Genomic DNA, 25,576 nt, shown 5'->3' on the forward strand with positions numbered 1-25,576 from the left:
ATGGAGGAGGAGGTGTGATGGTGTGGGGGTGCTTTGCTGGTGAAACTGTTAGGGATTTATTCAAAATTGAAGGCATACTGAACCAGCATGGCTACCACAGCATCTTGCAGCGGCATGCTATTCCATCCGGTTTGCGTTTAGTTGGACCATCATTTATTTTTCACAGGACAATGACCCCAAACATACCTCCAGGCTGTGTAAGGGCTATTTGACCAAGAAGGAGAGTGATGGGGTGCTACGCCAGATGACCTGGCCTTCACAGTCACCAGACCTGAACCCAATCGAGATGGTTTGGGGTGAGCTGGACCGCAGAGTGAAGACAAAAGGGCCAACAAGTGCTAAGCATCTCTGGGAACTCCTTCAAGATTGGTGGAAGACCATTCCAGGTGACTATCTCTTGAAGCTCATCAAGAGAATGCCAAGAGTGTGCAAAGCAGTCATCAAAGCAAAAGGTGGCTACTATGAAGAACCTAGAATATAAGACATATTTTCAGTTGTTTCACACTTTTTTGTTAAGTATATAATTCCACATGTGTTAATTCACGGTTTTGAGGCCTTCAGTGTGAATGAACAATTTTCATGGTCTGTACTGTATATATATATATATATATATATATATATATATATATATATATGTATATATATATATATCTACCTGTGGCTTTGTCATCATAAAAGGAGGGGGGCCCAGACATATTTCTTGCTCAGGGGCCCCAAGCTGTCTTGTATCCACCCCTGGTCCAAAGTATCTAGATTCTACCCTTACTGACATGCCTAGAAATTCCGAAAGGAATTCTATTGTAGTAAAATAGAGCAACCTCACGAGAACATGATAAATTTAATACTGCCCCAATGTACAAAACCGAGACCCTAATACTGATCCTAATGAAAAGAATTTACCTACACATGCTGGTCCCTAAAGTTATAATACTAGAATTAGCTCTTTATAGCAAGCATGTGAAGATAACTGGGCGCCAGAACTTTGCAAACTGTGTGATCTGCCATTTTATTAATTTTCCTTACACTATTACATAAAATCTTTATGTTTCTCGTTACGACTTTCTGGAGAAGTGATAAGTGTTGGTTCATTTTCATTTCTAAACTGTTTATAACTAATGAGCGCTGACAATGCGGCACAGCCGGGTAAGGGAAGAATTATTGCTCTTTTGTACTTTTATTGTAAAACTAATTTTAAAATAATGTTTTGTTTTTTTTTTAACTCTGACGTTTGATGGAGGAAAAATATTCATATTAATGAAAAAAAAAAGGAAAATAATTATCCACTTAAGAATAAATGACAGCAGAGGTATGCATAATTAGGTATCATAGCTGTGTGAACCCTTCAAGAGAGCAGTCAATCTGTAACTTAAAAAATTAGATTTTTACACTAACCCTTTCTCCGATCTACCGTAGTCCAGGAATACTGGCAATGCCCGTTCTGAACTCCAAATTACTGTGGATTTTTTACATTAAAGAAGTTGTCCTTGGACGTTGGCCCCGATAAAATAAAAAAGCTTATACTCACCTTCCAAGTCGGTGCCGTTCCAGCGGTGTCGGCACTCGCCCAATCAGCACTGGTGTTACTGGCCCGCCTTCATATGAACATCAACAGGAAGTCAGGGCTGCGGCCGATCTCTCACTTCCTCTTGGATGTTTGATTTGTCCGAAGGCGGGGACAGTAACACCAGCACTGATTGGGCGCAGAACTCATGGGTCATAACAACCGCACAAAAGTTCTAGAACCGCGAGTGCCGACACCGCTGGAACGGCACAGGCTTGTGAGGTGAGCATAGGCTTTGTTATTTTATGGGGAACAAACATTTAGATCAAGAAGGGGGTTGACCTAGTAGTGGCCTTTTGACCCTTCATAGTTTGGCCTCGGAAAGTTCTTCTTTTTTGCATGACTACATTCAAAGGCATTCATTTTTTTTCCAATAAAAAGGATATGTAGATCCATAATGCATCCAAAAATAGTAATATAGATTGAAAGTTTCATGATTAGACAGAATAATCTTTATTACAAAAAAAAAACACAGAAAGAGAAAGAAAAACAGTACAAACAAGCTCCTAAAAACTCATAAAAATAGTTAAGACAAAGAATAAATAACAGGCAGGTATAAATATGTTATAAACTGTTACATCCAATACATCTGACAAATACATAACCATGCTAGATTTATTACAAGGCAATGGAGTAAAAAAAGAGCAAAGAAGATTATGCTGATAGGTCTTAGTTACCTGCACTAGGGCAGTAACCACAAACCACTGTGAAGCCGCAAGAGTATATTACATAGATAGAGCTCAAAGATACAGACCATGTGCCATTATAGTAAGTGGAACCACAACACCCAGCACCCCAATACGAGGGCAAAGTGGGCAACTGTATAGAACAAAATAAGAATGCTGGGCCGATCCTATGTTTCACCTCTAAAATTACACATAGTCCAGCATCCAGGGAATTCTTCATAAAACATTTAACTTTATTCAAGGCATATGAAAAACCACAGGTGGGGAGGCAGTTCACTCAGGCGGCAGGCTGCTCAGGCGGCAGGACACTCAGCCGGCAGGACACTCAGCCGGCAGGACACTCAGCCGGCAGGACACTCAGCCGGCAGGACACTCAGCCGGCAGGACACTCAGCCGGCAGGACACTCAGCCGGCAGGACACTCAGCCGGCAGGACACTCAGCCGGCAGGACACTCAGCCGGCAGGACACTCAGCCGGCAGGACACTCAGGCGGCAGGACACTCAGGCGGCAGGACACTCAGGCGGCAGGACACTCAGCCGGCTGGACACTCAGCCGGCTGGACACTCAGCCGGCTGGACACTCAGGTGGCAGGACACTCAGCCGGCAGGACACTCAGGCGGCAGGACACTCAGCCGGCAGGACACTCAGGCGGCAGGACACTCAGGCGGCAGGACACTCAGGCGGCAGGACACTCAGGCGGCAGGACACTCAGGTGGCTGGACACTCAGCCGGCTGGACACTCAGGTGGCAGGGCACTCAGCCGGCAGGTCACTCAGGCAAGAGTGAAAGTTCAGTCAATGACCAGGGGCGGGTGGAGAAAGAGGGAGAGAGGCGAGGGAGGTGTAGATGCAGTGCAAGCCTCGTTGTGCTTGCGGCTCATTAGCATTAAAATTGTTCCAGGGATATTTAAAAAACAGGAACTCTATTGTCCTCTACAAAGGTACGAATTGAATTACAGTGATTCTGCTTAGATGCACTTAGCTTGGGGTTGAAAAACCTGCTGACTGATTCCATTTCATTAGTGCTGAATCCTACACACATCCCTTTGCCCAAGAGAGGTGTGTCTGATAGAGTAGCTAGGTTTAACTTGCTGTGTCTAATGGGCACATATGAATTGGTCAATTTGTGCGCTAAGTACCTTCACTTTATAAGTATAGATTAGCAGTAATGCAGTTTACATTTCATGGAATTAATGTTTGCATACATCCTAGCACACAGTGGCTGCTGCACTCTATGGTTTGTACATAATACAGTGTTAGAATCTGTTTTATTTTTGACCATCCGCCATCTTGTTGTGGTTTTCTGGCTGCTGGTCTTTTTCCCTGGTGCCGGGTTGTCTTAGGTCAGGTGACTATCACCCTTTATTACCCAGCACCTGCCTCCCATTCCTTGCTGGACAATAGTGTTAATCCGCTAGAGTTCTGGCTAGGTGCTTTGATAGCTTTCTGTGTTTGACATTGTGCAGTTCTGGGACCCCCGGTTCTGCTATCCTTAGTTTCTGTTTTCAGTTGGTTTCTGCAGCTGACTCTGTGTTTCCTATTAGGAGGTGACCTGTTTTTAAACCCAGTCCTTAGATCTTTCAGGGACCTCTTTCCCCCTATCTATAGGTCTTCGCTTGAGTTTAACCTAGGATCGTCAGTGGGTCTATTCGCAAGGCATGGGTCGCCCACTCCATCGTAGGGTATCAGGCTGGTCTCAGTGCAGGGTCAGCTTTCCCCCATCTATCATCTATCCTAGTTCTGTCTTGCAGTTCCGTAACTTACAGTCACAGCAGCGTGTATCTGTTCACACTTGCTTCATTCTAATGCTGGTCAGATGTGATCTCTTTTGATGCCACCATATTTGGCTGAGCATTTCTACCATCAGTCTAAGGCTGCCGTCACACTAGCAGTATTTGGTCAGTATTTTACCTCAGTATTTGTAAGCCAAAACCAGGAGTGGAACAATCAGAGGAAAAGTATAATAGAAACACATCACCACTTCTGTATTTATCACCCACTCCTGGTTTTGGCTTACAAATACTGAGGTAAAAAACTGACCAAATACTGATAGTGTGACGGCAGTCTAAGTCCATTTGTAGGCTTTGGCCCAGGGGACTCTCCCAGTTAGGGTCACCGTGACGTGGTGGGATGGCTTTTGTATTTTTTTTAATCAAAAAAGCATGTTAACTTAGTACCATATATTATTTTCATGCTCTATACTATTTATTTACAGCAGGGTATTTAATCATTATGTTTTTGTCACTGTTTCTTTTTTGGCCCAGAGGATTCAGCAGGCCCCTTCAGTGAAAGGTGCGCCTTGACTTGGCTGGTGAGCGCACACAAATTGGCCAATTTTATCAATGTATTCTACATAGCAGTAAAGTAGTTCAATATTCATATATTCAATGTATCTTGGCGCTCACTGTGGCTGCTGCATCCTTGGGAATCTATCTTACGATCTAACTACCCAACTATCTCGTCTCTCTCCATCCTGCCGCCTATCTAATGTCTTCCGTGTATTACCTTATATCTGTCTCACATCTATCTATTCCATAGCTATCCATCTTGATGGTATATACCTAATACATATGGATGAATATTTCAATAGGACGTTGCTTTTAAGGTCGCTATAGACTTCTAGAAAATTAATCGTCTTCTTCAAAGCTGCAAGTCATAACTCAGACGGCAAACAGTCTAATTAAGTCGGGAGGTTGGGTGGAAGGTGAGAAGTTCTCCGCCGCCGCGTCATTTCACAGCTACGGACTCTTATCTATTTCATTTGGACTAATATCTTGTGCGGTGATCGAGAATACGGTTCATTAAAGTGACAATCTCACCGGGTGACGGAGGAGAAGAGAGATTAAACTCGGAGAAAAACTAATAATTCTCAGAGCTTGATGTAGAAGCAGCATTCGGAGCATAAAAGAAAGTGCAGCACACGAGGACAGATATACGGCAGAGCCCAATGCTCCCGGCCTCGCCCGATAGGTCATGATAGTGATAAATGTCATGGGGGCTTTTATTAGGCTGCTAGCTGTCATAGGAATCAGATACTAAGACATCAACATCTTAGATGCTGAGCTTGCTAGTGACTGTAGCATCTAAAGCAGAGGTACCCAACCTGTGGCCCGGGACGGCTGTGACTGCGGCCCAACACAAAATATTATCAGAATTTTTTTGTTATTACATGTCTCAATTTCATGTAAAATAAATCTATGTCTGCTCTTTGCAAGCATGTGGTGGAGTGCAGCGATCAATAATATTTAGGCGTTTGCTATTGAGAAGTCAGGTGAGTCTTTTATGACTATTAAAGGAACGTTTACACCTCGATGGCGACTCACAAATTTCCCGCCTCTCTTTACAATCGGCCCTCTGTTGTGCCAAGAGGGCTATACAATGGCGATGCTAGGCCAGTGCCCCGAATGATCAGTCCATCAACCCATATATTAATAATGCCACAATTGTAAATAAAGATTTTTTCATTTAAAGCTGTGGTGCTCAGTAGCACTTTCCAATCAGCACATAACAGATCTTTCCCACTTCCACACCCAGAACATGAATAAAGCAGATGCGCTACCTTAAGTAGGCAGTTTCAAAGACCTGTAGGTGGAAATATGAGAACGGCCAATCCCACCCAGCTCTAGTGGTCGTTTACAAAACCCGGACCCATTAAAAACCCTCAAAACACTAACTGTCTTGGATCCTGCTCTTCCAGATTTACATCAGCGAGGCTAACTACCTCAGTGACACATATCCTTTACCTGTCCAGCCGTAAGCCTACAAGGCACACACACTTTGCTTTACTTATAGTGCTGAGCATAGTGTGGCAGCCTACATAACTTCTTCCTGGGCTACTACTACTCCCTCTAGTTATCTGGTCTAAATTGAATCCTGGTGTGTCAACTGCTGTGGGATCAATGAGAAGAGTCAACAGCAGTGAGTGGAGACCCATTGATCCCGACTGTAAGTCCATGCACAGGGGCCAGAAACCGGAGGAAGGAACAGTGGCTGTGAGTGGAGCATGAATCATGAAGAAAGAAGACAAACTGAAAACAAATGAAAGAAGTTAAGAAGGTAAAAGTGGAGGGGAAATAACCTGAAATGCCAGAAGGGAGGCTCCATAGGCTGTCAGATACCTGGAGGTTGGCAGGACAGAGGCAAAGCCACCATTTCAGGTGAGGACACAAACAACAAACATGCCCCATCCCCATAGGCAGTGACCTCCCACTTGTTGAGTGAGGGAGTGGGGGTGAGTGGTGTTTAGTAGCCAAAGACCCTCATCCCCGAAGGGGCACCTGGCGAGACCCTACACAGCATCACGTGTGGTGGGGGTGGTTACTCGCTGGGTCGCATATCTTGAAAAACTGAAACTGTACTGATAATGCCAGTTCTGAATAATCAGTATGATTTCCAAGAGAAGTAGGACCTTTGGCGACATCATGGTCACTTGAGCAGATTATGTGGCTCATGACAACTCTTCTTCTTCCAATGTGGCCCAGAGAAGGCCAAAGATTAACACCCCTGATCTAAAGGATTAAACTGCCAGGACTGAAGTTTACGGTTGTTGCAGTTGTGTCCCACCTCAATATTGTTCGTATGTTTTCTGGTTATGATTTGTGTATGTGCTGATCTTGTGCTATTAGATGGCAGTGCTTGCATCCTTATTTGATTTAAGTCATCAAATTTATTCTTATTAATTTTACAAAAAAATACTAAGCTTTGACAGAAGAATGCTTAAAGGTGCCATCATGTTCACATCGGCCAAACTATGGGATTAGAGCTGCCAAAAACTAAATTAGGCATCATTATTGTAAAAGGAAAAATCTGCTAAAGGACCATCTGGGATTATTCCTGGGCCTCTATCCAATCATTTATTTTGATTGAGTTTAAAACAGAAATATGAGGAAAAAATGTTATCACTGAAAGGGGTTTTCCGGGATTAAAAAACGCCCAACACAGCTGCCTTTTTCCATAAACAGCACTACCTCTGTCTACAGGTTGTGTGTGGTATTGCAACATTACACCCATCACTTTAATGGGACAGAGCTGCAATACCAGACACAACCTGAAGACAGAGGTGGTGCATGTTATTCTAATTCTGAACAACTCTTCCCGAAACGATATTACCTGCAGATATAGGGTTAATCTCCAGGTTCATATCATTCTAAAGCTGTACTGGGAATGGACTTTATTAGCCCATTCTGCCTCCGGATTTCAGTCATAGAAGGGCAGCTCCAGTTACCGGTTAGCATACAGTGAACGGCGGCTGTAACCCCGCCCTGACACTTTGATTGACAGCTGGCTCTCTAGCATATCAGTGCAGAGACAGCTGTCAGTCAGACAAAATCCTGGCTATCGAGAAGACAGGTCCTATATTCCCTGCTTCCATTGGACAGATAGATTGCAGTAATGGATTTACCATGTAGAGCTGTCCACTCATTTAGCACAGAGTTGTCTTCTTCGGGGCCGGCAACCACATGGCAGTGACAGATACTGTGATAGTGTTTGTGAGGAGGACACTGCTCTCTGTCATCGCTCTCGTCTCACAATGACGGTAATTGTTTGTAATTTTGGTCTAAATGTCCTCCCGGAGCATAAACCTTATCATTTCACACTTACTGTGTCATCCCAACAGTGAAGTCATTATTATCGCTCAACATGCCACATTCGAAATTGTGATAATGGAAGATCTCACCTCATCATCGTCGTCGTCAACAAAGAAAGCTCCTCGAGACGCCAGGCTCTGAGAACTAGGCTTGCTGAAGCTGGATGATGTACTGGACGACCTGCGCAGAGAAGAATGGGGTGAGGTGTCACTGTAAGACAAAGCCTCAGAGCTAATATGGCATTTGTCACGCTACGTGGATCTGTAAATTATTTAAAAGCGGGGGAGAGGAAACCAAACAAATTTAATTAGAGAATTAAGAATCAGTTCGCACTGTATTGATGAATAAGGGAATGACGCACACACTGTCTGTGCCGACTGTAGGCACACGCTCGGGCTTTGTATATTGCTATTCTCAGCACACTCTACTAATGAAGAATAAATCACTATATATATTGGGGGTCTGTTCGAAGAGATTAAAGCAAGAGCCATATTCCAGGCAGCACACAGAAAAGCTCAAACGGTGGTCATGAATCCTATCTGGTGTCCGGTCTTGTGCCAATAAAAGTACAGAGCGGAGCACCATGAGCATGACACAATTTTCCCACCACTCTTTGGGTATAAGGGTCATGATCCACCCCACTATCTACCTATCACCATTCACTTCCCTCTCCCATCAAATGTATATATAAAGTACAGCACAGCACATGAGGTGTGCCTGTTCCTGGGCCGGCAGGTCCTGCATCCTGCAACCCACAGGTCCTGCATCCTGCAACACACAGGTCCTGCATCCCAAAAATCCTGCATTCTGCAGGTCCTGCATCAAGCACACCAAAGGTCCTGCATCCTGCAACACACAGGTCCTGCATCCTGCAACTCACAGGTCCTGCATCCTGGAACTCACATGTCTTGCATCCTGCAACCCAAAAATCCTGCATCCTGCAAATCCTGAATCGAGCAAACCAAAGGTCCTGCATCCTGCAACCCTCAGGTCCTGCATTTTGCAATGCACAGGTCCTGCATCCTGCAACTCACAGGTCCTGCATCCTGGAACCCACATGCCTTGCATCCTGCAACCCAAAAATCCTGCATCCTGCAGGTCCTGAATCCAGCAAACCAAAGGTCCGGCATCCTGCTACCCTCATGTCCTGCATCTTGCAACGCACAGGTCCTGCATCTTGCAACCCACAGGTCCTGCATCCTGGAACCCACATGTCTTGCATCCTCTAACCCCAAAATCCTGCATCCTGCAGGTCCTGAATCCAGCAAACAAAAGGTCCTGCATCCTGCAATCCACAGGTCCTGCATCCTACAACCCACAGGTCTTGCTTCATAAGGTACCAGACAAAATGATTTCCAATCAGGATTTCATGGAATCCTAGCAAAATAAGCAGGGGTTTCCCACCAGACACTAATGTGCTTTGAGGTAAGAATGTGTATCATGGTGAATCTCAGGTAGGGGAATCATTTTTTTTTAAGTGGCTCCTACCTAGTTTGGGAATGACTGCATTTGAGGATTAAAAGGGAATCTGTCGGAAGGATCAACCCTCCTAAGCCGTCTATATGGGCATGTAGATCATAAGAAGCTGAATAAAATTATACTTTGATATCTGTAATCTGATGTCTTATTCCAGAGAAATATACATTTTTATTACTATGTAAATGAGCTTTTAAAATCTATGGGCCGGACATAGATCTCCCTGAGAATCTGCCTTCTAAGCCTATTTTAAATAAAATGAGTTGTTACCAACGTGAGACATGTAGATCAGAAGAGCAGACTGTCAGTCATTACATGCCTTACACTGGTAGTGCCGCTTTTAATTAAAATAATCTCTGGAGGCAGATTCTCAGGGAGATCTATGTCCGGCCCATAGATCATAATAGATCATTTACATATTAAGAAAAATGCATATTTCTCTGGAATAAGACATCGGATCGCAGATATCAAGGTATCATTTTATCCACCTATTTATGACCTGCGACTTAGTAGGGATCATTCTACTGACAGATTCCCTTTAATATACTCTCTTCCTCCGCAAGCTTTGTACATTGTATTCAAATAGGTATGACGGTGGAAGAGTATATAAAGGTGCCCATATATGCCGAATGCTTCCGACTCCCTCATACTCAAACAACGGCCTATCACCCAATATGGCTGCAGTAATAACCTGCATCCTCAAAAGGCAAATCAGCCTTATTATGTGATGATAGGAAAATTCCTAGATACTCATCAATGAGAGCGGTGATAGAGGGCATATAGGTTGTTGTCATGCAACTTGACCAGAAACATATCAAAAGTTGTATCTGCTTTTGAGCACATTTATCTTTTTTTTTTTTTTTTACTTGAAAGCATGTATTTGGGGCAAAAAAAATAAAATAAACATTTTTCATTCGGATTTCATTCAAATGTATCACCATTTTTTCTTTTAAGAGGCTCTTTTGTTGCACATTCTACTTTTATGTGGTGCACGGTTATCGATCAGCTCAGAAGAGCTGTCACAGCAAGCTCACTGACAGATTCTCCATTAACTCATTCTGCAGCAAGCAATATAAAGTGCAATAAAGGGATGATTGAAGGCAAACAGTCCAATATTATTTTCTGAAAACCTATAGTAAAAATGATTTACAGCCCTAAATTCATAAATTTAATTAAATAAAAAAATCTAAAAAGGACTCCAAGGTGTACAACCCCTTTAAAGTGAATCTGTCACCAGGTTTTTGCTACCAAATCCGCATGTAGAAGAGGCAAAGAGCCTGATTCCAGCAATGGATCACTTGATGTATGATTGCTGTAGTTTTCATAAAATCACAGTTTTATCTGCTGGAGATCTACCAGACTTCTAAATGCCGAGCTCTGTATAACCCCGCCCACACCACCGATTGGCAGTGTACACTGTGCATAGGCAGAAAGCTGCCAATCAGTGGTGGGGCGGGGTTATACAGCGCTCATGAATATGGAGGACTACATGGTGACAGGTTTCTAGTCCTCTAGTGATAATGTCCTACTGATAAAACGGGGATTTTATCAAAACTACAGTCGGCAGCCCAGTAAGTGACACATCACTGGGATCAGAGTCTCTTTCAATACAACATGCTACTCTCAGATTAGGTGGCAAAAACATGGTGACAGATTCAATTTAAAAAATGGGAGCAGCGGGGATTCTGTAGGTTAAGTATGACAGGACAAAACCTTTAAAACGTTAACATAGTGAGAAGAGTAAAAAACAAAAAATGACGGATTTGCTTTGTTCCTATTTCTCCTCCTGAAGAATTTACTTACATAAATCAGTAAACCATGTATTCTAAAACGCTATCACTGGAACATACAACAGCTATATGAAAATAATAAATCATTTAAATTAATAAAATGACATTGCTTAGAGATTATGCAAGAATGGAGAAATAGCCCTATGCTGAAGGCTCAAAATAGGGCGGTCCAGAGCTAGACCCACTAAGAAGAATAGTCAAAATATCCAGGAATATTAACATGTTCTACAATTACATATGTTAAAAAAACTGCTCATGTGCTGAAATGATCTGTTATTTGCCATGTCCAACTATGGAGAGCTGCTCCAGTTCTTGGTTGACATATATCATAGCTCCTGGATGGGGGAAAGAAGCATAAGTCACTTATGATAAGTGAGTATACAGACATGACACAGAAGGGGCTCGCAGCTGCTACTTTCCCTCTCTGTTTTATCACAGGAGTGAGTGGCTCTACCAAAAACACCAGTCCTGTGAGCTCATCATAAATCAAGCCAGTGACATAGACGCTTCTGTGGCCATTGAGCTCTTACATGACGGACTTGATTTATCACGAGCTCAGAGAGCTGGGAATGTAGCAGAAACAATCGATCCTGTGATAAAACAGGCAGGGAAATGTGTGTTACCTGAAAAAGCAGATGCTGAATACCTGCAAGTGTTGTCTGTATACACACTTCTTATAAGTGACTTATGCTGTTACATACTTAGGCTGTTAACTGGTTCATGCAGCTTTACACGAACACCCGAGCCTTACACTATGGCTGGTCCGAACAACGAAATCAATTGTTACCATCCACCTCTCGTGTCTCCCTTTTTCCTATTGCGAGCAGGGCCCTCATTCCTCCTGGTATCTATTTTGAACTGTGATTTCTGTTATGCTGTAATGTCTATTGTCTGTACAAATCCCCTCTATAATTTGTAAAGCTCTGCGGAATATGTTGGCGCTATAGAAATAAAATTATTATTATTATGCTTCCTCACCCACCCAGGAGCCATGATACAGTGCCTTGCGAAAGTATTCGGCCCCCTGGAACTTTTCAACCTTTTCCCACATATCATGCTTCAAACATAAAGATACCAAATGTACATTTTTGGTGAAGAATCAACAACAAGTGGAACACAATTATGAAGTTGAATGAAATTTATTGCTTATTTTAAATTTTTTGGGAAATTCAAAAACTGAAAAGTGGGACGTGCAATATTATTCAGCCCCTTTAACTTAGTACTTTTTTGCGCCAACTTTTGCTGCGATTACAGCTGCAAGTCGCTTGGGGTATGTCTCTATCAGTTTTGTACATCGAGAGACTGAGATTCTTGCCCATCCTTCCTTGGCAAACAGCTCGAGGTCAGTGAGATTTGATGGAGATCATTTGTGAACAGCAGTTTTCAGCTCTTTCCACAGATTCTCGATGGGATTGAGGTCTGGACTTTGACTTGGCCATTCTAACACCTGGATACGTTTATTTGTGAACCATTCCATTGTAGAGTTTGCTTTATGTTTGGGATCATTGTCTTGTTGGAAGACAAATCTCCGTCCCAGTCTCAGGTCTTTTGCAGACTCCAACAGGTTTTCTTCTAGAATGGTCCTGTATTTGGCTCCATCCATCTTCCCATCAATTTTAACCATCTTCCCTGTCCTTGCTGAAGAAAAGCAGAACCAAACCATGATGCTGCCACCACCATGTTTGACAGTGGGGATGGTGTGTTCAGGGTGATGAGCTGTGTTGCCTTTAAGCCAAACATATCGTTTGACATTGTTGCCAAAAAGTCAGATTATGGTTTCATCTGATCAGAGCACCTTCTTCCACATGTTTGGTGTGTCTCCCAGGTGGCTTGTTGCAAACTTTAAACCACACTTTTTATGGATATCTTTGAGAAATGGCTTTCTTCTTGCCACTCTTCCATAAACGCCAGATTTGTGCAGTGTACAACTGATTGTTGTCCTATGGACAGACTATCCCACCTCAGCTGTAGATCTCTGCAGTTCATCCAGAGTGATCATGGGCCTCTTGGCTGCATCTCTGATCAGTCTTCTCCTTGTTTGAGATGAAAGTTTAGAGGGACGGCGGGGTGTTGGTAGATTTGCCGTGGTATGATACTCCTTCCATTTCAATATGATCGCTTGCACAGTGCTCCTTGGGATGTTTAAAGTTTTGGAAATCATTTTGTATCCAAATCCAGCTTTAACCCCTTAGTGACAGAGCCAATTTGGTACTTAATGACCGAGCCAATTTTTACAATTCTGACCAGTGTCACTTTAAGAGGTTATAACTCTGGAACGCTTTATCGGATCCCGCTGATTCTGAGACTGTTTTTTCGTGACATGTTGTACTTCAAGTTAGTGGTAACATTTCTTCGATATTACTTGCGATTATTTATGAAAAAAATGGAAATATGGCGAAAATTTTTAAAATTTTGCAATTTTCAAAATTTGTATTTTTATGCCCTTAAATCAGAGAGATATGTCACAAAAAATAGTTAATAAATAACATTTCTCACATGTCTACTTTACATCAGCACAATTTTGGAAACAATTTTTTTTTTTGTTAGGGAGTTATAAGGGTTAAAAGTTGACCAGCAATTTCTCATTTTTACAACACCATGTTTTTTTTAGGGACCACATCACCTTTGAAGTGATTTTGAGGGGTCTATATGATAGAAAATAACCAAGTGTGACAGCATTCTAAAAACTGCACCCCTCAAGCTGCTCAAAACCACATTCAAGAAGTTTATTAACCCTTTACGTACTTCACAGGAACTAAAACAATGTGGAAGAAAAAAATGAACATTTAACTTTTTTTTGCAAACATTTTACTTCAGAACCATTTTTTTTAATTTTTACAAGTGTAAAAACAGAAATTTAACCACAAATTTTGTTGTGCAATTTTTCCTGAGTACGCCGATACCCCATATGTGGGGGTAAACCACTGTTTGGGCGCACCGCAGAGCTTGGAAGAGAAGGAGTGTCGTTTTACTTTTTCAATGTAGAATTGGCTGGAATTGAGATCGGACGCCATGTCACATTTGGAGAGCCGCTGATGTGCCTAAACAGTGGAGACCCCCCACATATGACACCATTTTGGAAACTAGACCCCTTAAGGAACTTATCTAGATGTGTGGTGAGCACTTTAAACCCCCAGGTGCTTCACAGAAGTTTATAACGTAGAGCCGTGAAAATAAAAAAATCGCATTTTTTCTACAAAAATGATCTTTTTGCCTCCAAATTTTTATTTTACCAAGGGTAACAGGAGAAAATGGACCCCAGAAGTTGTTGTACAATTTGTCTTGAGTACGCCGACACCCCATATGTGGGGGTAAACCACTGTTTGTGCGCATGGCTGAGCTCGGAAGCAAAGGAGCGCCATTTGACTTTTCAATGCAAAATTGACTGGAATTGAGATCGGACGCCATGTCGCGTTTGGAGAGCCCCTGATGTGCCTAAACAGTAGAAACCCCCCAAAAGTGACCCCATTTTGGAAACCAGACCCCCCATGGAACTTATCTAGATGTGTAGTGAGAACTTTGAATGCCCAAGTGCATCACAGAAGTTTATAATGCAGAGTAGTGAAAATAAAAAATATTTTTTTTCCCACAAAAAAGATTTTTTTAGCCCCCAAATTTTTATTTATTTTCACAAGGGTAACAAGAGAAATTGGACCCCAAAAGTTGTTGTCCAATTTGTCCTGAGTATGCTGGTACCCCATATGTTGGGGTAAACCACTGTTTGGGCGCACGGCAGAGCTGGGAAGGGAAGGAGCGCTATTTTGGAATGCAGACTTTGATAGAATTGTCTGCGGGCGTTATGTTGCGTTTGCAGACCCCTAATGTACCTAAACAGTAGAAACCCCCAACAAGTGACCCCATTTTGGAAAATAGACCCCCCCAAGGAACTTATCTAGATATATGGTGAGAACTTTGAATGCCCAAGTGCTTCACAGAAGTTTATAATGCAGAGTAGTGAAAATAAAAAATATTTTTTTTCCCACAAAAAAGATTTTTTTAGCCCCCAAATTTTTATTTTCACAAAGGTAACAAGAGAAATTGGACCCCAAAAGTTGTTGTCCAATTTGTCCTGAGTATGCTGGTACCCCATATGTGGGGGTAAACCACTGTTTGGGCGCACGGCAGAGCTCGGAAGGGAAGGAGCGCCATTTTGAAATGCAGGCTTTGATAGAATGGTCTGCGGGCGTTATGTTGCGTTTGCAGAGCCACAGATGTACCTAAACAGTAGAAACCCCCCACAAGTGACCCCATTTTGAAAACTAGACCCCCCACGGAACTTATCTAGATATGTGGTGAGAACTTTGAATGCCCAAGTGCTTCACAGAAGTTTATAATGCAGAGTAGTGAAAATAGAAAATATTTTTTTTTCCACAAAAAAGATTTTTTAGCCCCCAAGTTTTTATTTTCACAAGGGTAACAAGAGAAATTGGATGCCAAAAGTTGTTGTCCAATTTGTCCTGAGTATGCTGGTACCCCATATGTGGGAGTAAACCACTGTTTGGGCGCACGGCAGAGCTCAGAAGGGAGGGAGCACCATTTGACTTTTTTTTTAGCGCAAAATTGGCTGTCGTGTTTGGAGACCCCCTGATGTACCTAAACAGTGGAAACCCCCAAATTATAACTCCAACCCTAACTCCAACACACCCCTAACCCTAATTTCAACCCGATCCATAATCCTAATCACAACCCTAACGATAATCACAACCCTAACCCCAAAACAGCCCTAATCTCAACCCTAACCATAACCCTAATCAAAACCCTAAATCCAACACACCCCTAACTCTAATCCCAACCCTAACCCTAATCCAAACCCTAATCCCAAACGTAACCCTAATCCCAACCCTAATCCCAAACGTAACCCTAATCCCAATCCTAATCCAAACCCTAACCCTAATCCCAACTCTAACCCTAACTTTAGCCCCAACCCTAACCCTAACTTTAGCCCCAACCCTAACCATAACTTTAGCCCCCGTCGTCACAAAAAAAGTTCAATGTAACCTTTCTTTTGTACGTCGCGTCCGCCATTTCCGCGCATGTGTGGCCGTAACTCTGCCCCCTCCTCCCCAGGACATAGACTGGGCAGCGGATGCGTTGAAAAACTGCATCCGCTGCCCACATTGTGCACAATTTTCACAACGTGCGTCGGTACGTCGGGCCGACGCATTGCGACCGCCCCGTACCGACGCAAGTGTGAAAGAAGCCTAAGGCTACTTTCACACTAGCGTCGTACTCGGCCCATCGCAGTGTGTCGGGCCGACGTACCGACGCTAGCGTTGTAAGCGCCGCACAACGGGTGCAGCGGATGCTGTTTTTTCAACGCATCCGCTGCCCCATTGTGAGGTGCGGGGAGGCGGGGGCGGAGTTCCGGCCGCGCATGCGCGGTCGGAAATGGCGGACACGTCGCACAAAAAAGTTACATGTAGCTTTTTTTGTGCCGACGGTCCGCCAAAGCACGACGCATCCGTCGCACGACGGATGCGACGTGTGGCAATCCGTCGCTAATGCAAGCCAATGGAGAAAAAACGCATCCTGCAAGCACTTTTGCAGGATGCGTTTTTTCTCCAACGATGCATTGCGACGGAAGCCAAAAAACGCTAGTGTGAAAGTAGCCTAACCCTAACCCTAAATTTAGCCCCAACCCTAACCCTAAATTTAGCCCCAACCCTAACCCTAACCCTAAATTTAGCCCCAACCCTAACCCTAACCCTAATTTTAGCCCCAACTCGTCTCTCCTGCCGGCCGGCAGATGGCAGCAGATGGCGGGCGCACTGCGCATGCGCCCGCCATGAGGAAAGAGCCGGCCGGCAGGAGAAGACAGAAGAGGACCCAGGGACACCGGGTGAGTATGTTAGGGTCCCCGAATCCCCCTATTTCTCTGTCCTCTGATGTGCGATCACATCAGAGGACAGAGAATTACAGATCGCTTTTTTTTTTTTTTTTGCGGTCGCCGGTAAACTGTTAATTACCGGCGATCGCAAAACAGGGGTCGGTGCAAACCGACCCCGATCATGTTCTTTGGGGTCTCGGCTACCCCCGGCAGCCGAGACCCCAAAGATCTTCCGGGTGCCGGGCGGCGGGCGCACTGCGCCCGCCATTTTTTCCCGGAAAAAAGATGGCGGCGCCCATCGGGAGCCACGAGGAGCACCGGGGGAGATAGGTGAGTATTGGGGGGCTATCGGAGGCCATCGGGGACCCCATTTCTCTGTCCTCCGATGTGCGATCACATCGGAGGACAGAGAAATTAAAAGGAAAATCGCGTTGTTTTTTTTTGTTGCGACCGCCGGTAAACGGTTAATTACCGGCGATCGCAACTCGGGGGTCGGTAAAAACCCCCTGAATCATGTTCTCTGGGGTCTCGGCTACCCTCGGCAACCGAGACCCCAGAGAAAATCCGACTCTGGGGGGCGCTATTCCCTTTTTCCACAGCGCCGTTAATTAACGGCGCTGTGGTATAAGTACCCTTAGCGGCCGTCGTTAAAAGGCGTATCGGCGGTCGTTAAGGGGTTAAACTTCTCCACAACAGTATCACGGACCTGCCTGTTGTGTTCCTTGGCCTTCATGATGCTCTCTGTGCTTCACACAGAACCCTGAGACTATCACAGAGCAGGTGCATTTATACGGAGACTTTATTACACACAGGTGGATTTTATTTATCATCATTAGGCATTTAGGACAACATTGGATCATTCAGAGATCCACAATGAACTTCTGGAGTGAGTTTGCGGCACTGAAAGTAAAGGGGCCGAATAATATTGCACGTCCCACTTTTCAGTTTTTGCATTTCCACAAAAATTTAAAATAAGCAATAAATTTCGTTCAACTTCACAAATGTGTTCCACTTGTTGCGGATTCTTCACCAAAAATTTACATTTGGTATCTTTATGTTTGTAGCATGATATGTGGGAAAAGGTTGAAAAGTTCCAGGGGGCCGAATACTTTCACAAGGCACGGTTTGTGCCGACCGTGAACATTACACAGCACATTTATAAGATTCTCTCAGCACAGGAACATTTTTCCTTAACGCATCCAATTGTGGAACGTATTATTATCCCAAGGTCTATTGATTAAAATGCACTTTGAATTTAATTGACCCCTTAAAGGGGTTGTCACACAAACAAACCATTACTGTCCTTTATGTCTACATAAACAGAAATTAAACTTTTAATAATTATTTATAATATACACCCTGACTATAGAAGAATTGATTTTCTGATAAACAGTAATGATGCTATATATAGTGATTTAGCTTTTCATCAATAAGTTTACGCCAACTCTTAGATTCCCAGCGCTATATATCAGCAGCTTAGAGTGAGAGAATCGTAATAGGCTCATATTTTCCATCGATAATGATCTCTACTACTTGGTATTCTGCTTTCATATCTTTGGAAAGTGCAAGTTAAAATCTTTCTAAGATCTATGCAATCTCAGGAAGATAGGAAAGAATGTTTATTTGCAGACTCTCCGGGAATCTACATATGTGACATTTATAAGCACTCTTGGGTTCTAGCCGAGCAAACACCAATCAAAGCAAAAAGAAATAAAAATAAATGGCATTTTGCTGAGCTTCGTATTTGGATCAAACATTTTAAATATTGAAAACCTCCTTTATCACAATGTTAATTAACCCAGCCATTTTTTAGTTTTCTATATACTTTTTATTTAAGTGCCATAATTTTATATTTTTTCTTTGACATAGCCATATGAGCTTGAATTGTAGTTTAGAAAGACACACTTTTATTGAAAAGGGTGTGGGGGGAAGGAGATCCCTGTGGGGGGAAGGAGATCCATGAGGGCTGAAATAGGGTAGAAAAAAAATGCAATTCCACAATCACCTGGGATTCCTTTAGGCCTCTTTCACACATCAGTGAGTCTTGTACATGTGGTGACAGTTTTCACACTTACTGCGGACATTTACACACAAACCTATTCAAGCGTACATGTCAGTGTGTTTGCAGGCTCACAGCAGCTCTTTCACCAGTGGTTCTCAGCCTGAACAGTCACATCTTGGCACCATCCAGGTTGAAAACGATTTCTCCCCCAGACATAGATTGCGGTGTGGGACAGAACGATGGACAGGTGAGGGATATTGTTTTTTATTTTCGTTTTATTACAGGAGACGAGGGCTTCGGTGGAATAAGCGATAGGTGAGTATAACTGTGTTTATTATTTTTAAATAAAAATGGAAAACTCTGTTTTGTTTTATTTCTAATAAAGGAATTTATTCTGGCTGTGTCTTTACTTACCATACAACTATGGGGTTAGTAATGGATAGAAGTCTTATAGACGTCTCTCCATTACTAAGCCGTGGGCTTGATGTCACCTGACAATGCAAAGGTGACATGAACCCCACAAATATGAACCTCACTTGCCACCGCTACAGGGCAAGTGGGAAGAGTTGGGCAAAGCGCTAGAATTGGGGCATCTAATAGATGCGTCTTTTCTGGACAGCTGCGGGCTGATATATTTAGGCTAGAGTGGCTCACCCTCCATATCTCTTTACCAGCCTGAGAATACCAGCCCCCAGCTGTGACCTCTAGCAAGGCTGGATGTCAAAAATGATGGGGAACCCAAGCCATTTTTTTTAAATTATGTATTTAAATAACAAAAAAAAAGTGTGATCATTTAAAAAAAAAAAAAAGTGTGAGGACCCCTCTATTCTTGATAACAAGCCTTGCTGAAGCTGTGACTTTTGCCTGGCTGGTTATCAAACATACAGGGGAACTCTTGGCGTTTTATTTATTTATAGCACAGGTGGCGGTTGAATACTCCCATCAGCCGCTCCTGCTGTCACTGTTATTAGCGGCAGCAGGAGTACGCTGATGGGAGTAATAGTCCCATCAGTCGACGCCTACTGTCTCTTTTATCAGTTGAATATAACTCTGATCCTTTGTCCCTGCTCGCCTGCAGACCATGGGAGAATGTACTTTCTGTACCGCTGCTTCCCTGGCGTCGGTGCCTGTGGTACTGATGAGGCACACTGTTGCCACAGTATAACACACACAGACATCTCCGGTAGCAGGTTTTCCGATACCAGCCTAATACGGTGTGTTGACAATGTGTGTTGACAAAAAAAAAACAAAAAAAAACAGGATTTTTATTTTTACATCAATAGACATGTACAAGGGCTTGTTTTTTTTTTTATGGCAAACTGTAGTTTTATTGGTTTCATTTTAGGGTGCATATGACATTTTTATTGCTTTTTATTGCATTTTTTGTGGGAAGGTGCAGAGCCCCAAACACAGCAATTCTGGAATTTCAATTTTTTCTTTTTATGGTATGGGTTAATTCATTTTAGATTGTATATGGAACCTGAGACAGATAGGTCCCCCACTTCCCCCAAACCACCAGCATTTGTATTTACACCTTGCATTACCAGCCTTTCATGACACATTACACGATTAGACGCACGAATACACAGGAAGCGCAGCTCCGTAGCTGTTTAACTAATGCTGCTGTTCAGAAATGATTCATTATTCATCCGTCAGACTTATGGATTTGCCAAAAATATCTGATATGTAGAACCTCCACAAACTGGAAAAAAATTGGTTGCACTTTTGAATTTGGCTGAAATCCCTGTTTTAATTTTTTTTTCCATTACCTTGCTATAGACTGAAACTCTTGGTCTTTAAAGACTTGGACATTTAAGGGTGCGGTTTAAGAACTTTATTTGTTTGGACATTTGAAACTCTGAGAAGGACTCTCTTATCACGTCTCTTCTTTCAGATATCCTTTACGTTGTTGGGAGACCCCCTGAAGTTGTCACAGTTGTGGGATACATGTGGTACTAGACTTGACAAGAAACCATAATAATGGCCCTCATCACTACTAATGATCTGATGTCTGTTAAGACTCCTCCTAATCATGGCTCACCTTCTCAAAACTAAGCCATTGATTCATCAAAGTGTTTTCACAAGATTTCTGGAGTAAAAAAAAAACTTTAAAAAGTAGCAACATTTTTAAGCAATTCAAAAGTTCTGTAAAACTTTTGTGTCCTTAGGAGTTTTCATGCCAGCCCTTACCAGAGCCGCCAAAGCAGGCAGGGCAAGGGCAGGAGGAGGCGTGGTGAAGGCAGGAGAAAATTCTTCAAAAGTTACTCCACTTTGGTGGCAAAACTTACACCAGAAATGCACATCTAACACTTTCAAGTCCAACATTATGACCGGCATATGGAACGTCTGTCTTACTAAACTGGGCCCTGAGATAGCAAACTATTTCTCTAGTCTGGCAGGTAATATAGGCTTGGGTGATGTGCAGCTGATAGGCCAGATGACCTGGGGCAATGTTCACACCGAGTTCTTTTGAAAAGATCCTTTTCTAAAAATCCTCCTCAAGAACGCTTGGAAAACTCTTCCCATTCATTTATGATGGGATTTTTTTCCCCACTCTCCTTGTGGAAGAAAAGAAAACGCATTTCGCTTCTTTGAAGTGGATCCTGCTGGAAACGTTTCCAAAGAAGGCCGGACATAAGTTTACTACTAGAGGGATTCATATGGCTGCTAGGTTTTAATAACTTTGTATGGTTTAGGACTAGTGATGAGCGAATGTGCTGGGATAATGTGTTATCTGCCATGCTTGTGTGCTAACCGAGTGTCTTCGGTGCGCTTGAAAAACATGTTCGAGTCCCTGCGGCTGCATGTCTCCCGGCTGATCGACAGCCACAACACATGATGCTGCGGGGACTCAAACATACCGTATTCTTCAAGCGCGACTTTTACTAAATTTCTCAAAAATATGTAGCTGACCAACGATGATTTCATTACCGTGAGCCTAGCACTACATTTCTCCAGCCCAGGACCGAAATGAAGCTTTTCAGGAGACCAAGATAATCCTTCATGTTTGGAAAACCGGCAATCGATTTCTATGGAGGAGCCATCCATCAGATGTCAACAGTTGAAATTCTCCATGCTGTCCCCGGTAAGTGACCAGCACCATGTTCACCCCGTAAGAGCCCTTGTGGGGGAGCTCAGAGTCATGAGTCACGACATGTGGCACAAGCAGGTGAACTTGATGGGAAATCAATGAGTCATCATTTTGGATGTGACCTAGTCACCGGAGTTCAGGAGGATTTATGAGTTTATAGTTGGTGTTGGTACAAGCTTTTTCCCTTCTGTGAATAGTCAGGGAATTCCTGTAATTTACTCACCCATCTTACTCAGGTTCCAACTTTTTTTTTTTTTTTTTTTACTATGGATTAAAGGAGTTTTCCCCTCTCATCTTTTTGTAAAAAGTCATGCTTGCCGTGATAACATTATCTGCTAGTCACCCTCCCCTGGTCCAGCACTGATTGTGTATAGGCTGTAGCAGAGATGTCACGCTGGTGGCCGATGTAGACGGCACGAACTGCTGAGCTCAGTGATAGGCTGCAGTGCTGCTGATCACTGCTGCAGCCTATACGCAATCACCAGGACAGCGCTAGACATAAATAAGGTGAGTACCGGACGATTGTGTTATTTTTAACACTGCAATCATAGTTTTTTACAAAAAGATGGAAGGAGAACACAGCTTTAAGGATTTATGCACATGATAAAGCTGTGGTGGCACATGTCCTTCCAAGGGGTCCATAATATGGACCTGAAGACACTTCATATACTGCGCCTTAGAGTGTCTTTATTAAAGCACATTATTCCTCCATCGAGCCCCATAATATGGCACACGATAGAGAATGCTACAAGTGTTTGTGTAGAATGGGATATACTGAGACGCAGAGGAATGGAACAGGGTCTCTAGTGCGTATTCAAGGTTACAATTCTAGAAGTCTTCATGGACCCTTTAATGAGATTTCCCATATAACTTAGGATATACAGCCAAAGCAGAAAAGAAAAAAAAAAATCATTTGCAGAAGGTTGTTCAGGGGTTCTTGCCCTTCATCAGAGTAAAGTAGGAGAATGGTTCACTGCGTGATAGGCCTTAGATAAATAATCTAAGAGGTTAAATCTCCCTACCACAGCTTGTCTCTTGAAGTAGAAAGTCCATTGAAGGTCTCTTACTCAGCCAACCAATATTTGACAATGCACTGATGAGGGGCAAGAACCCCTGAACAGCCTTCTGCAAATGGATGCATAATACCACTCTCGGCAATTGTAGGCTTTTTCCCTTTGGAGAAGATTCTTGTTTGCATTTACATAATAAGTCACATGGCAAGACTCTTTCATGTGTCAATACTGACTTCTATGATTGCTGCCTCCTAAGTTCTCTTACTTTCTTATAGCCTATACATCGAAGTGTGCATGGGAGTGGGCGCTCCATTAATTTTGACTGGTTATGGTAAGAAAAGAGATGGGAGAACCCGAGCAGTAAAGTTCAGTTTCCGTACCGAACACCTACTCTTTGGGCAGGGACACCAAAGATGGACTTCACCAGGAAATCAGTGTTACTGTGTGGGTTTGGTCCCCCGAACACTCATGACAGTGCGGCAAAATCATCACCGTAGGTCAGCTGTGGTTCCCAGCTGTGATCGGAGGTATAAAGTATACCTCTGGTCACTGCTGTCTCCTGATGAAACTACTGCTCCCATCAGCCAACGCCTGCTGCTGCTAATAACAGCGAGACCAGGTGACGGCAGATGGGAATATTCATCAGCCAGGGCCGTGCTGTAAATAAATAGTTAATTTAATTATTATTTAATTAATTTTAAAAAAGGGGTGGGTTATCCTGTATTTTTGATAACCAGCCAGGCAAAATTCAGCTGTCAGCTTCAGCAAGGCTGGTTATCAAGAATAGAAATGTCCCGACTCCAATTTTATTAATTTTTAAAGAAATAAAAAAAAAACGCTGTGGGGTCCCCCCATTTTTTGACAACCAGCCAAGCTAAAGCAGACAGCTGGGGGATGGTTTCTCAGGCTGCTGGAGGCCATGCATATTGGTCCCACCAGCCTAAAAATAGCAGCCTGCAGCTGCCCAGAGATAGATAATAGATGCGCCAATTCTGGCGCTTTGTCCGGCTCTTCCCACTTGCCCTGTAGTGGTGGCAAGTGGGGTTCATATTTGTGGAGTTGATGTCACCTTTGTATTGTCCAGTGACATCAAGCCCATGGATTAGTAATGGAGAGGAGTCTATTCATTACTAATCCTATAGTTGTATGGTAAAAGCAGCATCAGTGACTAGCGGTGACGTCATGGAGGTTATTGCCGGTCACTGAGACTGTGTTCCCAGTCGGGCCAATGAAATGCGATGGCCTCGCTGAGATCACCGCTAGAACAGTCAGAAAAAGTCTCATGGTGCAGAGGTGAGTTCACCGCAGTTCAAATTCACCACAGTAAAATTCTCCCGGTGAACTGGGAACCGCGCCTGACTGACTGGTAATGATTTTACTGAAGATCAGAAGCGGTGTTTGCAGCACTGGTTATTCAATGGGGTCCGGGTACTGTTCTGATACAAACCCACTGGACACGAACATCGAGGTGTCCGTCCATCTCTAGTTAAGAATAGGGGGTGGAAATAATTTGGAGACAAAAAACAATTCAGTTTACTGGCCTTTTCCTTTCAGTTACATTTTAAAATATAAAGACCAGATGATGTACGATGGTTGCTCTTTTATGACTTATTTATTTGCATTCTCTCTACATATGACCATTTATTGTACGGTTTGTATTAACCTAGCTGTAATATTTTTTGGGGTTGCGCCTCTTCCATTTTATTAAATACCTAAAGAATTAAAAAATAAAAAGTCCTAAACAGTCTGAAGGGGGCTTCATTAGAGACAATAACGTTACCCCAATCCTCTGCATCCCAATTCCTATACTTCCTGCAAAGTTAATTTTTCCAATGACACCCCCTTCAGACTGTTTGTGACATCTGGAATGAAGAACGATTGTCCGGAAAGGGAAAGATGAGCGCTGCCATGAGTCCTAGGTCAACCATAAATTGTGACCGTTTTAGTCAACGTTTGGTTGGTAATTTTGAAACTGATGTTCCGGAACCCAAACTTTTAACAGCTACCCACCAGCAAGTGGCTTTGACACACCTTTTTGTCCACTCCTGATCTGGTATACCAGACTTCAAGGACTACAAATGGTTGGCGATAGCAAGTTCATCAACTTAGTAGAGTCAACATTGTGAAGCCATGTGTCAGGGCCATCTTGGCCATGGGTCAGTGTAGACACGTCATCTACATCTTCATGTAAAAGCTTCAGTAGAGAGCGTTGCACATTTCACGCAACCTGACATTCACCGGACCGTTAATGTTGGCTTTACCCTCGCGTGTCTAGCGCTGCTCACAAAATGACAATTACCGCACGTAGCTCTGCGGTGCCGACAGTACGCACATTAACAGCTGGAATCCAAATAGGTGGGGATCGATTTCTGACGATAGAAATCCGCTGTATGTCATCAATTGTAAATGTTGCAGAAAATGATTTTCATGTGCACTGTTGTTTTGACAGAGGCTTTTTTTCCGCTTCCCACTAAATCACAGCTGGCGGTCCACAAATTATCTGCTGGGAACGGCAGAGCTGATTAGTGGTTTTAGTAGAGAT

General features: G+C 43.2%; 1 protein-coding gene across 2 annotated transcripts in view; it reads right to left on the reverse strand.

Annotated features, from left to right (window-relative positions):
- The window catches only part of MRE11 (MRE11 double strand break repair nuclease), a 295,853-nt gene that overhangs the window by 14,934 nt on the left and 255,343 nt on the right, over positions 1 to 25,576 (reverse strand). For both annotated transcript variants that reach the window (XM_077298437.1, XM_077298438.1), the window contains one exon: positions 7,925 to 8,015. In XM_077298437.1, the coding sequence (XP_077154552.1) occupies positions 7,925 to 8,015 (91 nt within the window). The remainder of the gene's footprint in view (positions 1 to 7,924; positions 8,016 to 25,576) is intronic.

Source organism: Ranitomeya variabilis, chromosome 3, assembly GCF_051348905.1.
Source record: "Ranitomeya variabilis isolate aRanVar5 chromosome 3, aRanVar5.hap1, whole genome shotgun sequence".
NCBI classification, from domain to species: Eukaryota; Metazoa; Chordata; class Amphibia; order Anura; family Dendrobatidae; genus Ranitomeya; species Ranitomeya variabilis.